This window comes from Acinonyx jubatus, chromosome A2 (assembly GCF_027475565.1).
Source record: "Acinonyx jubatus isolate Ajub_Pintada_27869175 chromosome A2, VMU_Ajub_asm_v1.0, whole genome shotgun sequence".
Taxonomy (NCBI): Eukaryota; Metazoa; Chordata; class Mammalia; order Carnivora; family Felidae; genus Acinonyx; species Acinonyx jubatus.
In genome coordinates, this window is record NC_069383.1 from 137,076,017 (window position 1) to 137,089,008 (window position 12,992).

The 12,992-nt window shown below is 40.1% G+C and overlaps 1 protein-coding gene across 1 annotated transcript; it reads right to left on the reverse strand.

The window, feature by feature from the left end:
- Nucleotides 1–3,502: 3,502 nt before the first annotated feature.
- Nucleotides 3,503–9,501, reverse strand: LOC106968852 (non-histone chromosomal protein HMG-17-like). The gene is made up of 2 exons (XM_053220294.1): nt 9,373–9,501; nt 3,503–3,814 (listed from the first exon to the last, which is right to left on the reverse strand). The coding sequence occupies exons 1-2, from the start codon at nt 9,499–9,501 to the stop codon at nt 3,503–3,505; spliced, it is 441 nt and encodes a 146-aa protein (XP_053076269.1).
- Between the last annotated feature and the right edge of the window lie 3,491 nt (nt 9,502–12,992).

Below are 12,992 nucleotides of genomic sequence, written 5' to 3' on the forward strand. Positions count from 1 at the left end.
AGAGGCTCAGAACACGTGGACTAAAAACTGATAGAGTTGAAAGGAGAAATAGACAACTCCATGATTATATCCCCTTGTGGCAAATGCTACACATGCTATTTCAACAACATAATCAAACAACAGGATCTTATTGATGTACAGAGAACACTCTACCCACAAACAGCAGAAGAGTCTATAGAACATTCATCAAGAGAGGCCATATCTTGGCCTTAAGAACAAATCAAATCAAAACAAAACAAAACCCTCAACACATTTAAAAGAACTGAAATCATACAGAGTGTAATCTCTGCCCATAACTGAATCAAACAAAAATCAAACACATAGAAAAAACTGCAAACACGCAGAAACTAAACAACACACTTTTAAATAATTCATGACTCAAAAAAGAAGTCTCAAAGGGAAAAAAAAAACTAACTCCATGAAAATAAAAACAACAAAGCAAAGCATATGGAATGAAGATAAAGCAGTTTTGGGAGGGAAATTTATAGCACTAATATTTATACTAGAAATGAAGAAAGGTCTGAAATCAATAAACTACATTCCTACCTCAAGCAATTCAAATAAAAAGAGCAAAATAAACTCAATATAAGTGAATACAAGGAAATACAAAAGGAGCAGATATCAGTGACATTGAAAGTAGAAAAACAATATGGGGTGCCTGGGTGGCACCCCATCAGACTTTGGGTGGCAAAGCATCAGACTTTGGCTCAGGTCATGATCTCGCAGTTTGTGAGTTCGAGCCCCGAGTCTGGCTCTGTGCTGATAGCTCAGAGCCTGGAGCTGCTTCAGATTCTGCGTCTTCCTCTCTCTCTGCCCCTCCCCCACTTGGACATTGTCTCTGTGTCTCTCTCTCTCAAAAATAAATAAACATTAAAAAAATTTAAAAAAAAGAAAGTAGAAAAACAATAGAGAAAATCAATGAAAAAAAGAAAAAGCTCATCCTTTAAAAACTCAATAAAATGGCACCAGCATAGCTCAATTGGTTGAGAATCTGACTCTTGATTTCAGCTCAGGTCATGATCTCACAGTTTGTGGGATGGAGCTCTGCGTCAGGCTCAGTGCTGAGAACATTGAGCCTGCTTAGGATTCTCACTCTCTCTCTCTCTCTGCTCCTCCCCTGTTCATACACTCTCTCTCTCAAAATAAATAAATAAACTTAAAAGAAATCAACAAAATGGATAAACCTTTGTTAAGACTGACAAAAATAAAAATATACAAGAAAGAGTGGTACCTGTCTGGCTCAGTTGATGGAGTACGGGACTCTTGATGTTGGGATTGTGAGTTCAAGCCGTGTGTGTGTGTGTGTGTGTGTGTGTGTGTGTGTGCATGAAAGAAATCCCTACATTAGGAATGAAAAAGGGGATATCATTACAGATCCTGTAGCCATTAGAAAGATAATAAGAATACTGTAAACACCATTATCTTCAAAAATTTGACAATTTAGAAGAAATGGACCAATTTTTAGAAACAACAAACCACCAAAACTCAACCATTACACAATCTGAATAACCCTAAACTCAACCATTAGACAATCTGAATAACCCTAAAAGCATGAAAGAAATCGAACTCATAGTTTAAAGCTTCTGAAAAAGAAATCTGCAGACCCAGATAGTTTCCCTGGAAAAGTCTATGAAACATTTGAAGAAGAATTAACCCAAATTTTAAACAATCTATTCCAGAAAGTGGAAGACGAAATGCTTCCCAATGCATTTTATGAGGCCAATATTACCTGATACCAAAACCAGATATAAACAAAAAGGAAAACTACAAACCACTATCTCTCATGAACTTAGATGTAAAAATCCTCAGCAAAATGTTATCAAACCAAATCCAACAATATATATGAAAAATAATTACGTTTCGTGGCTAGTTTTATTCCAGTTATGCAAGGCTGATTCAACATTTGAAAATTAATCAATATAATCTACCATTATCAACAAACTATTAGAGAAAAATTTTAATATAAATTTATAATATATAGTATATAATACATAAAATATATTTATAATATATGTTATATATGTAAGAGGTATTTTATATGTGAGCTGCAAATAAGAAAATAAAATTAAATTCCTTGTATAGTAGTACTCCAAACACAAAATACTTAAAAATCTTCCAGTGATATCCAAGACTTTTACACTGAAAATATAGATGAAATTTTAAAGAAGACCCAAATAAATGCAGATATATATACCATATCCGTGGGTTATAAAACTAAATGTTGCTAAGATATCAATTCATTCCAAGTTGATCTACAGATTCAACAAAATCCCAATCTAAATTTCAGTCCCCTTTTTTATAGAAATTGATAAACACTCCTCCAAAATTAAATGTTGATGCAAATGCCCTAGAGTCGTCAAGGCAATAAAAAAAAAACCCACCAAGATTGGAGGCCTCACTCCTCACTGGATAAGAGTGCTTCTATGCTATTTCTATTATTGTATTCATGTTTTACTGTAATAATTGTTACTATAATATATACTCCTTCAGAACAGGGACCATGTCTTAATCATCTCTGTCTTTTCTTTTTCCAGCTGTATCCAGCTTTATTAAAGACATTTTTCAGGGCATGTGGGTAGCTCAGTCCAGTTGAGCGTCCGACTCTTGGTTTTGGCTCAGTTCATGATCCCAGGATCATGGGATCGAGCCTCATGTGAGGCTCCTCGCTGAGCGTAGACCCTGCTTGAGATTCTCTCTCCCTCTGCTCCTCTTCCCCACCTGTGTGCTCTCTCTCTCTCTTAAAAAAAGATACTTTTCATAAACAATCATGGTATTTCAGGCAGGACATGGGGCAGACAATCGTTAACAGTGTACAACTTTCAAACTCCCTTCTTCGATGGACTACCAAAATGGGAAAGCCACTCTAAAACCTGATGAAGTCTTCTTCTGATGCTCTGAACAGGGAAAGTTTAGAGTGAGGGTTGACATTTCCCATTTAGCATATTGTTCAACAACTTTTCACAAGTGGATCCCGATTTTCAGGAAATGAAATGAAGATAGCAGAATTATCAGTCTGAAGCTCCACAAGCTAAAAAAGGAGCTCTTTTGACGGATGCCATCTCCATGTGAAGTCCAGACTGCCCAACATACTGGGAACTGTGTTTGGGGGTCAGGTTCCCACAGCTCCCTGGGTTTAAGGGAGTCAAGTCTAAGGTGAAGGCAGAGAGGGGAGAAGGGGACATAAAAAATGAATTTTAGGTTTTCTGCACCACAAGGCATTTGGGCTACGGTGGCTAATGTGCTTCAACATCAAGGAATCCCTCCTCCTGGGAACCAAGAAGAAGTCTCTCAAAACTAGAAGAGAAAGGTGTTTCCCCCCTGTATCAATCTAGCTTCAGTGATATTCTAATAGGGACATATGCCCTTCCCCCAATGAAGTGTTCTGTGTGCTAACAACATAGATTAAAAAAAAAAGTCAAACAAAATTCTGCACATTTATAGAACTTGTTAAGAATAGTATTTTAAACTGTACAGTCACCAGAAGTACAAGACTGTGCACACTTCAGTTGGCATCTCCAGCACCTTCAGCTTTTGGTGCCTGGTCTGTTTGGGCATCTCTGTTTTCTGCAGGGTTATTCCCACCCTTGCAGCATCCCCTTTTCCCTTTTGGTACCTTCTCTCCCTTCTTTGTAGGGGCCTTCTTAGGCTTGGGCTCTGGCTCTGGAGAGTGGGTTTTAGTAGATAAACTTGCAGAACTTCTCTGTGGCTCATCCTTCACCCTGGCTTTATCACCTGTAGCATCACTTTCAGCCTTTTTTGGGCATGGTGGTGATGGAGGGACACAGCATGGAGTCGTTGGACACAGGGATGCCGGCTTTTATTGGTCCAGGGGTCCTTCTCTCATCCTCTTCACACTGCGCCAGTCATCTCTGTCTTAATCATCTCTTGTCTTAACAGAGCATAGGTGTGTTCAGTAAAATGTGTTGAGCTCGTTAAAATAATGACCATTTTATATTTATCTGACTTAAATTTGAGGAAAAAAAAGAAAGAAAGATGGGGCATGTAAATCACTAAGCAGGTGGGCAGGAATTTCTGGTGATAACATCAGAAATGTAGCCAGCTTTTTGTCTTTCCAAGAGCAAGGTCCAGAATCTTCGAACTCTGGTTTCCATTTAACACACGGGGAACTTTCCTGGAGGTAATTCAATGAGTTTGGTTTTACATCAAGGAATTACCTGGAGTCTGGCCTTAGCCAGTCCCAGATTAATTATTCCTAGAAAATACTGCTTGCCAATTGACATCTTTGTTTATATTGGATACGATGATTCTGAATATGTATCACTTAGTTTTTCAAGGTGAAACAGAGGGACCCCTTTCAACATTTAAGGTGAACTCCTTAGTTCTGAGTAACATCAGCCAGTTACATCAGCCATTTTGTATCTCACCAGTTCTTGAACACTTTATTCTTAATCCACAGCCCTGTGGACTTTTATAAATAGCTTTGATAAATTCAAAAGTCCATCTGCTTTCTCTTCACAGAAGTTGCAAATTGGTATTGGTCCATGTTTGTGTATTTCCAACTATTCTTCCTACCCAAAATTGTTTGTTTGCAATGAGATTTGGTCCAGTTTAGTGTTCCATAATGGCTTTTGAAATTGTTTTTTGTTTGATTGTTTATCTTTGGGAAACTTCACAGCACACTATTGGAGTCGACCCAGTCAACACCTGTTTTTCTTTCTATTAGGTCATTAAGGACAGTACAGGATCAAGTATAAGAAGTAGCTTTTTCTGGGGCACCTGAGTGGCTCAGTCAGTTAAGCATCTGACTTGGGCTCAGGTCATGATCTCATGGTTCATGAGTTCGAGCCCCGTGTCGGGCTCTGTGCTGACAGCTCAGAGCCTGGAGCCCACTTCAGATTCTGTGTCTCCCTCTGTCTGCCCCTCCTCCACTTGCACCCTGTCTCTTGCATTGTCTCAAAAATAAATAAACATTAAAAAAAAAGAAGTAGCTTTGTCCTTCTGTAATAAACAAAGCTGCTTCTCTTTGATTTCCTGGGTTTCTCCTCACATTTTCTGACTTAGAGTATTGAAATACTGTGAAGGTAAGGCAAAAAAATTATCTGTTCAGATAAATTGATCCAACATTGTCACTCTGAGGGTGGTTGTGGGAGACACAACCATGGCCTATACTTTATTTATTTTTTTTTATTTAAAAAAATTTTTTTTTTCAACGTTTATTTATTTTTTGGGACAGAGAGAGACAGAGCATGAACGGGGGAGGGGCAGAGAGAGAGGGAGACACAGAATCGGAAAAAAGCTCCAGGCTCTGGGCCATCAGCCCAGAGCCTGACGCGGGGCTCGAACTCACGGACCGCGAGATCGTGACCTGGCTGGAGTCGGACGCTTAAACGACTGCGCCACCCAGGCGCCCCAAAATGATCAGATTCAATCTCACAGGTAGCATCTACAGGGACATGCTATAGGCTGTAGGTAGCATCCAACCGGTCAGTGTTTGTTGAGCATCTGTACTGGGCAGTGTTAAGTGCTACAAAGATTCCAGAGATGAAAAAGGTAAGTTTCCATGACATTGGTATGCAAATAAAGCAAAGAAATATATGACAAGGATCATTAAAAATGTATGAATTAATACTATTGAAGATGAAGGGTGAAGGAAACATACAGTTGACTAGACTCTAGACGATTTCATGGAGGAACATGGTATTTGAACTAGTCCCTGAAGGATGAATTATAGTTCCATTGGGAAGGAAGCATATGCCAGGTGGATAAAAATGGTACATGCAAAAGCCCAGAAATTAGAAAGTCAGAAAGGGGCCAAATCCATCCGTCATGGACTATGTACACGGTCTTCTGGTTAGCAAAACTTCAGTACGTCAGCTGTTTCATTCATAATGGTGAAGAGGTAGGAAGCAGTTGATATACTTGGCCAAAAGTCGCCTCTGTACAGAAGCCACTTAGGTATTTCTTATTAGAAGAAGTAGATTTCAGGGGTGCCTGGGTGGCTCAGTAAGTTGAGCATCCGATTTCGCTTCAGGACATGAACTCACAGTTTGGGAGTTCGACAGTTCATGAGTTCGAGCCCCGTGTTGGGCTCTGTGCTGACAGCTCAAAGCCTGGAGCCTGTTTCAGATTCTGTGTCTCCCTCTCTCTCTGCTCCTCCCCCGCTCATGTGGTCTCTCTCTCTCTCTCAAAAATAAAATAAACATTAAAAAAATTTTTTAAGTAGATTTTTTTTCAAAAAATAGTTTACTCAGTAGAATTAATCCATATGCAAAGATTTTGCCTTGCATGCACATAATATAGAGGGCATATGTTTCCTGTCTGTTGAACAGCATTGAGGGAACTGACTTAAGCAGGATCTTGTTACATTGGACCCAAAGGTGAAGAGCTATCCAAAAAATGGGTTTGATATAGCTTTGATGATTGGTGTTTGATACAAATATCAACTTTGTGAATCATAGCATTTCTTTTTTTTTTTTTTATGTTTATTTATTTTTGAGAGACAGAGAGAGAGCACGCACACACATGAGCAGGGGAGGGGCAGAGAGAGAGAGGGAGACACAGAATCCAAAGCAGGTTCCATCCAGGTCATTAAGCTGTCAGCACAGAGGTTGAAATGGGGCTCAAACTCACCAACTGTGAGATCATGACCTGGGCTGAAGTTGGATTCCTAACCGACTGAGCCAACCGGGCGCCCCAGCATTTCTTAATTATGTTTGCCTTAAGTTGATACTAACACTAGCTGCAAATTCGGTACTCACTCTTCAGATATGACCATTAAGAATGGGGAACAAACATACCTGGATTGTTTTGAGTACAAAGTACATGCAAATATTAACATATAGTATTTATTGAGTACTTACTACATGCAAGGTCCTGAAGTGAAAGTTCCCATACATCATCTCAATCTTTATAACAGCACTCTGAAGTGGATACTATCATTATTATTTTAGAAGGAAATTAATGCCCAGTTAATTAATTTGACCAAGATACTGTAGCGAGTAGCTCGAGAAGCCAGGATTTGTAGCTAGGCAATGTGGCTTTAGCACATACTCTCAACTGCAAGATACTAAACTAGTACCTAGTAAACTAGAATAATAATGGTCTACCTCTCATAGCATTATTGTGATCATTTCATTTGTACTGTACTTACATTTGTAAGTACTCAATAAATGATAAAAACTATTATTGAAATATTAAATTACTTGCCCAGACTTGCTTGTTCCACAGCACCACGCTTTCAACCCTCATAAGACTGTATAGATAATCTCGGCTTTACAGTGATTATGTCATCTTTTTTTGTTGCTTTATTTAATGCCACCTTAGGAAGTGTAACTTGTTGCAATATTTTCAGAGGCCAGTAGAAGTAAAATGAGTTCCATGTTAAACATGTACGAATCTAATGTGAACATGTTAACCGCCATGACTTGAGCATTTAAAAAAACATATGGCGCACCCATGTTTATAACAGCATTATTTTTAATAGGTAAAGATGGAAGCAACCTTGTCCACCGATGAATGAATGGATACACAAAATATTATGGAGAGGTACAATGGCATATCATCCAGTCTCATAAAGGAAGGAAATCCTATCACATGCTACCATATGAGTGAGCCTGGAGGATATAAAGCTAAGTGAAATAAGTGAGTCATAAAAGGACAAATACTGTATGATTCAATTTACGTGAGGTGCTCAGAGTAGTGAAGTTCAGAGAGACAGAAGGTAGCATGGTGGCTGCTGGGGGCTGGAGGGAAGGGGAAATGAGGAGTTACTGTTTCTTCGGCAGAGTTTTAGTTTTGCAAGATGAACAAAGTTCGGGAGATGAAGGATGGTCACAGTTATACAGCAAAGTCCATGTACTTGGTGCCACTGAATTGTGCGCTTAAATGGTTATAGTGGTAACTTTTATGATATGGGTATTTTACCACAGTTTTGAAAAAGCATATGTATAGAAAAATTGAAATTCTATATACACAACCTATATTTCCAATTTTCAGTATTTCAATCCTTTATGTTCGATACATATATGCAGAGGGTTCCATGGTCACCATAATAAAAATGAGCTATTTTTGAAAAACAGGTAGAAGTCATTTCCTTTCTTAGACATGGCACAAGCTACTTGATAAACAATTTTATTTTAAACACCGAAACATTAATTGGAACCTTCAATATTCCGCAGTTGAACGCTGGGTTTCAATAATCCTCTTTGCTGTTTTTCTGATGTTCTTATTTCTAAAACCCAACTCTCCTGGGGAATGTAGTACTTTCTTACAGCAGGTGAACAGTTTCTATAACTTCAATATTCAAAAATTTGAGGCCTCTATGCAGTGGGAGGACACAGTAGGTAGAGATGCTATTATCTTGGGGATACCATATTAAGAATAAATTGGATTCTTCATTCCCTTCTGGGAAAAGAGATGGGAACTAGTTTTTGAGCACCTATTAGCATCCATGGTTTTAGCAGTCATGCTGGACACTTTGTATATGTTATTGCATTTAATTCTTATGACACAAGGATGGAACAATATATTGAATTATGAGAGATAGCAAGTGTTTTCCCCCCTTCATTTCTAAAAAGGAAGGCGTCTTGCTGATACATCAAAGAGCTACCTTTATTGTGCAAGATCCAGGTGTTCCTAAATGAAAATCAAGATGGAGACATTCAGTCCATCTACCCCTCTGGCACCTTGATACTTTGTGGCAAATAATTCTTTGTTTGGGAAGCTAGCCTGTGCATTGTAGGATGGTTAGTTAGCAGTCCCTGCTTGAGAGTGGAAGATTACACACGTTCAAAGGGTGAGGCTTGCCTGGGGGAGAGAGAGAGAAAGCAAGCTGCAGGGGGGGGGGGGGGGGGGCGTGATTTGGAGCTACTGCTACAGGCAGAGAAGGAGAGAAGCCCCAAAAGGATTTTTGAGAAATTATCTGTCAAGAATGAACGTTCCCCTTTATAATTTTCTTGAAAGTTTGGATCGAGATTCTCCGACTCATGCTTTTTCATACCTGGTTGTTGTTTCTTTGAATGGGATTGTGGGTTAGAAACCGGCCCACATAGTAAGGGTTTGTGAGATTTCATGAGGATTACGCTTCTAACAGTCTTTTGAATTTGCATTTTCCTCCTTCTTACAAACCATACCCTGACCTCTCCGCAAGGTCAGGCTGCACAGTGTACCGTTCTCCCTTCTCTCTTCCCTTTGCCTTCCCGAAAGGGAACATGCCTAGTTTTCTCAAGATTTTAAAAAGAATGGTATGAAAAGACACATCCTTTTCTCTTTTTAAACGATGGCACATTTTACATTCAGAGGTAATTTACTCTCCGGCCATCCCATGATTCTAAAAGGTCTGTCTGCAAGTTTGTTACGACTACACTAAAAACTACCATAAATTAGTGGCCTAAAACAATACAAACTGCTTACCTTACTGTTCTGGAGACTCACAGTCAGTGGACTAAAATCCAAGTGTGGGCTGGCCTCTGCTTTCGTTTTGGAGACCCTGGGGGGAGATGCTGTTTCCTTGCCTTTCCAGCTTGTGGAGGCCACGTGCATCCTCGACCGTGGCCTTGTATCACTTGAACCTGTTTCTTTTATCCTCTCTCCTCTCTTTGCTCTGCCTGCCTCCCTCTTATTAAGGACACTTGTGGGGCACCTGGGTGGCTCATTCAGTTACATTTCTGACTCTTGATTTCAGCTCAGGTCATGATCTCGTGGTTGGTGGAATTCAGCCCCACATTGGGCTTCGCTCAGACAGCATGGAGCCTTCTCGGGATTCGCTCTCTCCCTCTTTCTCTGCTCCTTCCTTGCTCATGCATGAGCATGCTCTCTAAATAAGGACGTTTGTGGTTGCTTTGGGCCCACCTGAATAATCCAGGACAATCTCTCCATCTCAAGATATTTAATCCCATCTGCAAAGTCCCCTTTGCCATGTAAGGTGACCTATTCCCAGGTTCCAGAGATTAGGATGGGCAGCTCTGGGGGAGGGTGTCATTACTCTGTTTCCCACAGCCAGAGTATAAGCACGTGCGGGATGTGCCGTCTCATTCCGACAGCATGCTTGAATGGTTCCATCTTGACTTCATTGTTTTTAAACAGGTGAAATTTTTAGGCTTAGCTGACATTTAATTTTCACATTAGCAAAGTGGTAAGAATTACTCAAATTATAGTAATATTGATGGAGAAAGTGATAGAGATTTTCACACAAACTCAAGTTCCTCTTGAAGCTCCTTCTGAGGAGCTAATTACCAGGTCTGTGCAGAAGGACAAAACTCCTTCAGTGCTCGTCCTGAAATGTACAACACATCTAACGGTTAAACATGTGGGATAAATCCTCTTTCAACAGATTCAAAAGCATCACGTGAATCAGCACAGTGCCTGGCACAGAGTAGTGTTCCATGAATATTGAAGCCTGCCATGATCACATCAGGTTTTATTATGTTGAAATATGATGGCAGGAGATGGGGCTGAAAGCGGTTGGTTGCTTCATTTGTCATTTATTTGGGGACGATGTGTTTTGACCCGTGCCCGCCAACTTCTGGCGAAGCTTGTATGGCATTTTATTTCACCTCTTCCTTGTTAATATACTCAACCCAGTTTCTCTGAGGCTTTTTAATCACTTTCATAGGTGTTTGATACACCCATGTGATTTAAAACTTGCTCCTTCTGGAAGGTCAGTTATGGGTTGGAGCGAGAGTGTGTAACGGCAGAGTTAAGAGCATGGATTTGGCAATCATCAGATAGCATGTTCAAATTCCACCTCTGTCACTCACTGAGAAGCTCTGTGCCTGCCCTGTGCCTTGGTTTCCTCACCTGAGAAGAACGATAATTGTACCTGTCAGTCATAGGGTTATGGTGAGGGTTCAGGGAGAAAACACCGTGAAAGGCAGAGTCAGAGCCTCTTCCACACTGACCACTTAGTAAAGGGGAGCTAACATTTGTCCAATTGAATTATTATCTATTAGCTAATATGAGTGTAAAAATAGGCCTTCTGGCACTTTCCTGTGTCCATGACTATTTTGAGGGGATTTGGGGGGCAGAGCCTATCTAGAAAAGAGAATATGTCTCAACAACTTTTTGGAAAGTGGTGAGTGTAAATAGATAGGAAAATGAATATGCACAAAATACTAACAAATACAGCAAAGGAAGGTTTCTGCCTGGTGCTCACGCTTCACTCAAAGCGGACAGGTAAGTGTGGAATGAAAACAACAATCCACTAACATTTTCTGAGCTCCTACAACTTGCAGTGCTTGTCAGTGACACGTGGGAGATATAAGGTATACAAAACAATGTAGACTGTATGTTTGCAATTTACCAGTCACCTTCTGTACGCTTTATAGGCATTATCTCTAACCATCATAATGAGCCTGTGATATCAGCGTTGCCCCTGATTCCCTAGGAGAGGAAATGGAGGTAGGCTTGGGAGTTCACAGCTAAATACAGTGTGAACTCAGGCCTGCTCTGTCTGACTTGCACGACCCACTTTCTGTCCATGCGACGGTATGTGCTTTTCACCCATTATCTTGAAGGGGCACATGAGCTATGGAGAGAATTCTATGCATATAATGATAATAATAAGCAATACAAAATAAGCACAAACTATGGGGCACTGACAATAAGTTGGCTCTGGGAGTTCACAGTAGGGGAACTAGAATAATGGAAAATGGGTCTGAGCTGGGTCTTAAAAACGAGTAGCCGTCAGAGATGGAAATGGGTAGGCTTTTCCAAGTTAGCAAGATGGCCTATGCACATAAGAGATGAGAAGGAGGCTTAAGGCAAAGAGGACAAAATGTTTAATTTTGTGGTTCTAGCTTGGGAACTCTGACGCAGAGTTATGCATTCACGTAAGAGTTGCCTGCATGACTGACTGTATCCTTCAGGCAAAATACAGAGCAACTGGCAGAATACGGTTGGGTAGATATTAGAACTGGCCTTAGGGTGTTTTAACCTCTTTCACAAGGAAGCCTTTGAAGATGTGAAGTGAGTGACGAGAATTAAAACGGGATGCAGCTTGTATGGAAAACCGTTTGGTGGTTTCTCTAAAAGTTAAACACAGAATTACCACGTGATGCAGCAATCCCACCCCTGGGTATATACCCCAAAGAACTGAGAATGGGTCTCCCAACAGCAGTTTGTACACAAACGTTCTGATCAGCATTACCGTCCACAGCCAAAATGTGGAAAAGCCCCATACCCATCAGCTGATAAAGGCATGAACAAAACGTGGGGTATCCGTGCAGGGGAGTAGTATTCAGTCACAAAAAAGCAACTAAGTGCTGATTCATGCTCCAACACAAATGAACCTCAAAACACTCCGCTAAGTGAAAGAAGCCAGACACAAATGGCGACATATTACATGATTCAATTTTTAGGAAGGCTCTATAACAGACAAATCCATAGAGACAGAAGGTAGATTAGTGGTTGTCAGGGACTGAGGGAAGGAGGGAGGGAAGAGTGAATGCTCCATTTTTTTTCAAGGTGTTAAAAATGTTTTGGAACTAGATAGAGGTGGTGTTTGTACGACCTTGTGAATGTTACTGAATTTAGCCTTCAAAACGGTTACGATGGTGAATTTTATGGTATGTGTATTTTACCACAATTGAAACAAACAAACAAACATGGGATGATCTTATGAAATTTAGGATACATGGATGTAAGTGGGTATGGTGATATTTGCATAAGCACCAACGGGAGCTTGGGGTCTTGATCTAAGAATATTAGATCTTAAAACATTCAAGAATAGTGTCCTTCAGATTTTTTTTTCTATTAAAGTCAAATAAAAATAAATTTAATATTTTATTTAAAATCCACCCGATCTTTTATTTTATTTTTTTAATATAATTTATTGTCAAGTTGGTTAACATACAGTGTATACAGTGTGCTCTTGGTTTTGGGGTAGATTCCCATGATTCATTGCTTACATACCACATCCAGTGCTCATCCCAACAGGTGCCCTCCTCATTGCCTATCACCCATTCCCCCACGCCCCCCACCCCACCAACCCTCCATTTGTTCTCTGTATTTAAGAGTCTCTTATGGTTTGCTTC

Coding starts and splice junctions, on each gene's coding strand:
- LOC106968852 (XM_053220294.1), bottom strand. CDS start 9,501: ATGCACGTGGCCTCCACAAGCTGGAAAGGCAAGGAAACAGCATCTCCC. Junction 3,815..9,372: donor TGAGTCTCCAGAACAGTAAG/GTAAGCAGTTTG, acceptor GACCAATAAAAG/CCGGCATCCCTGTGTCCAAC.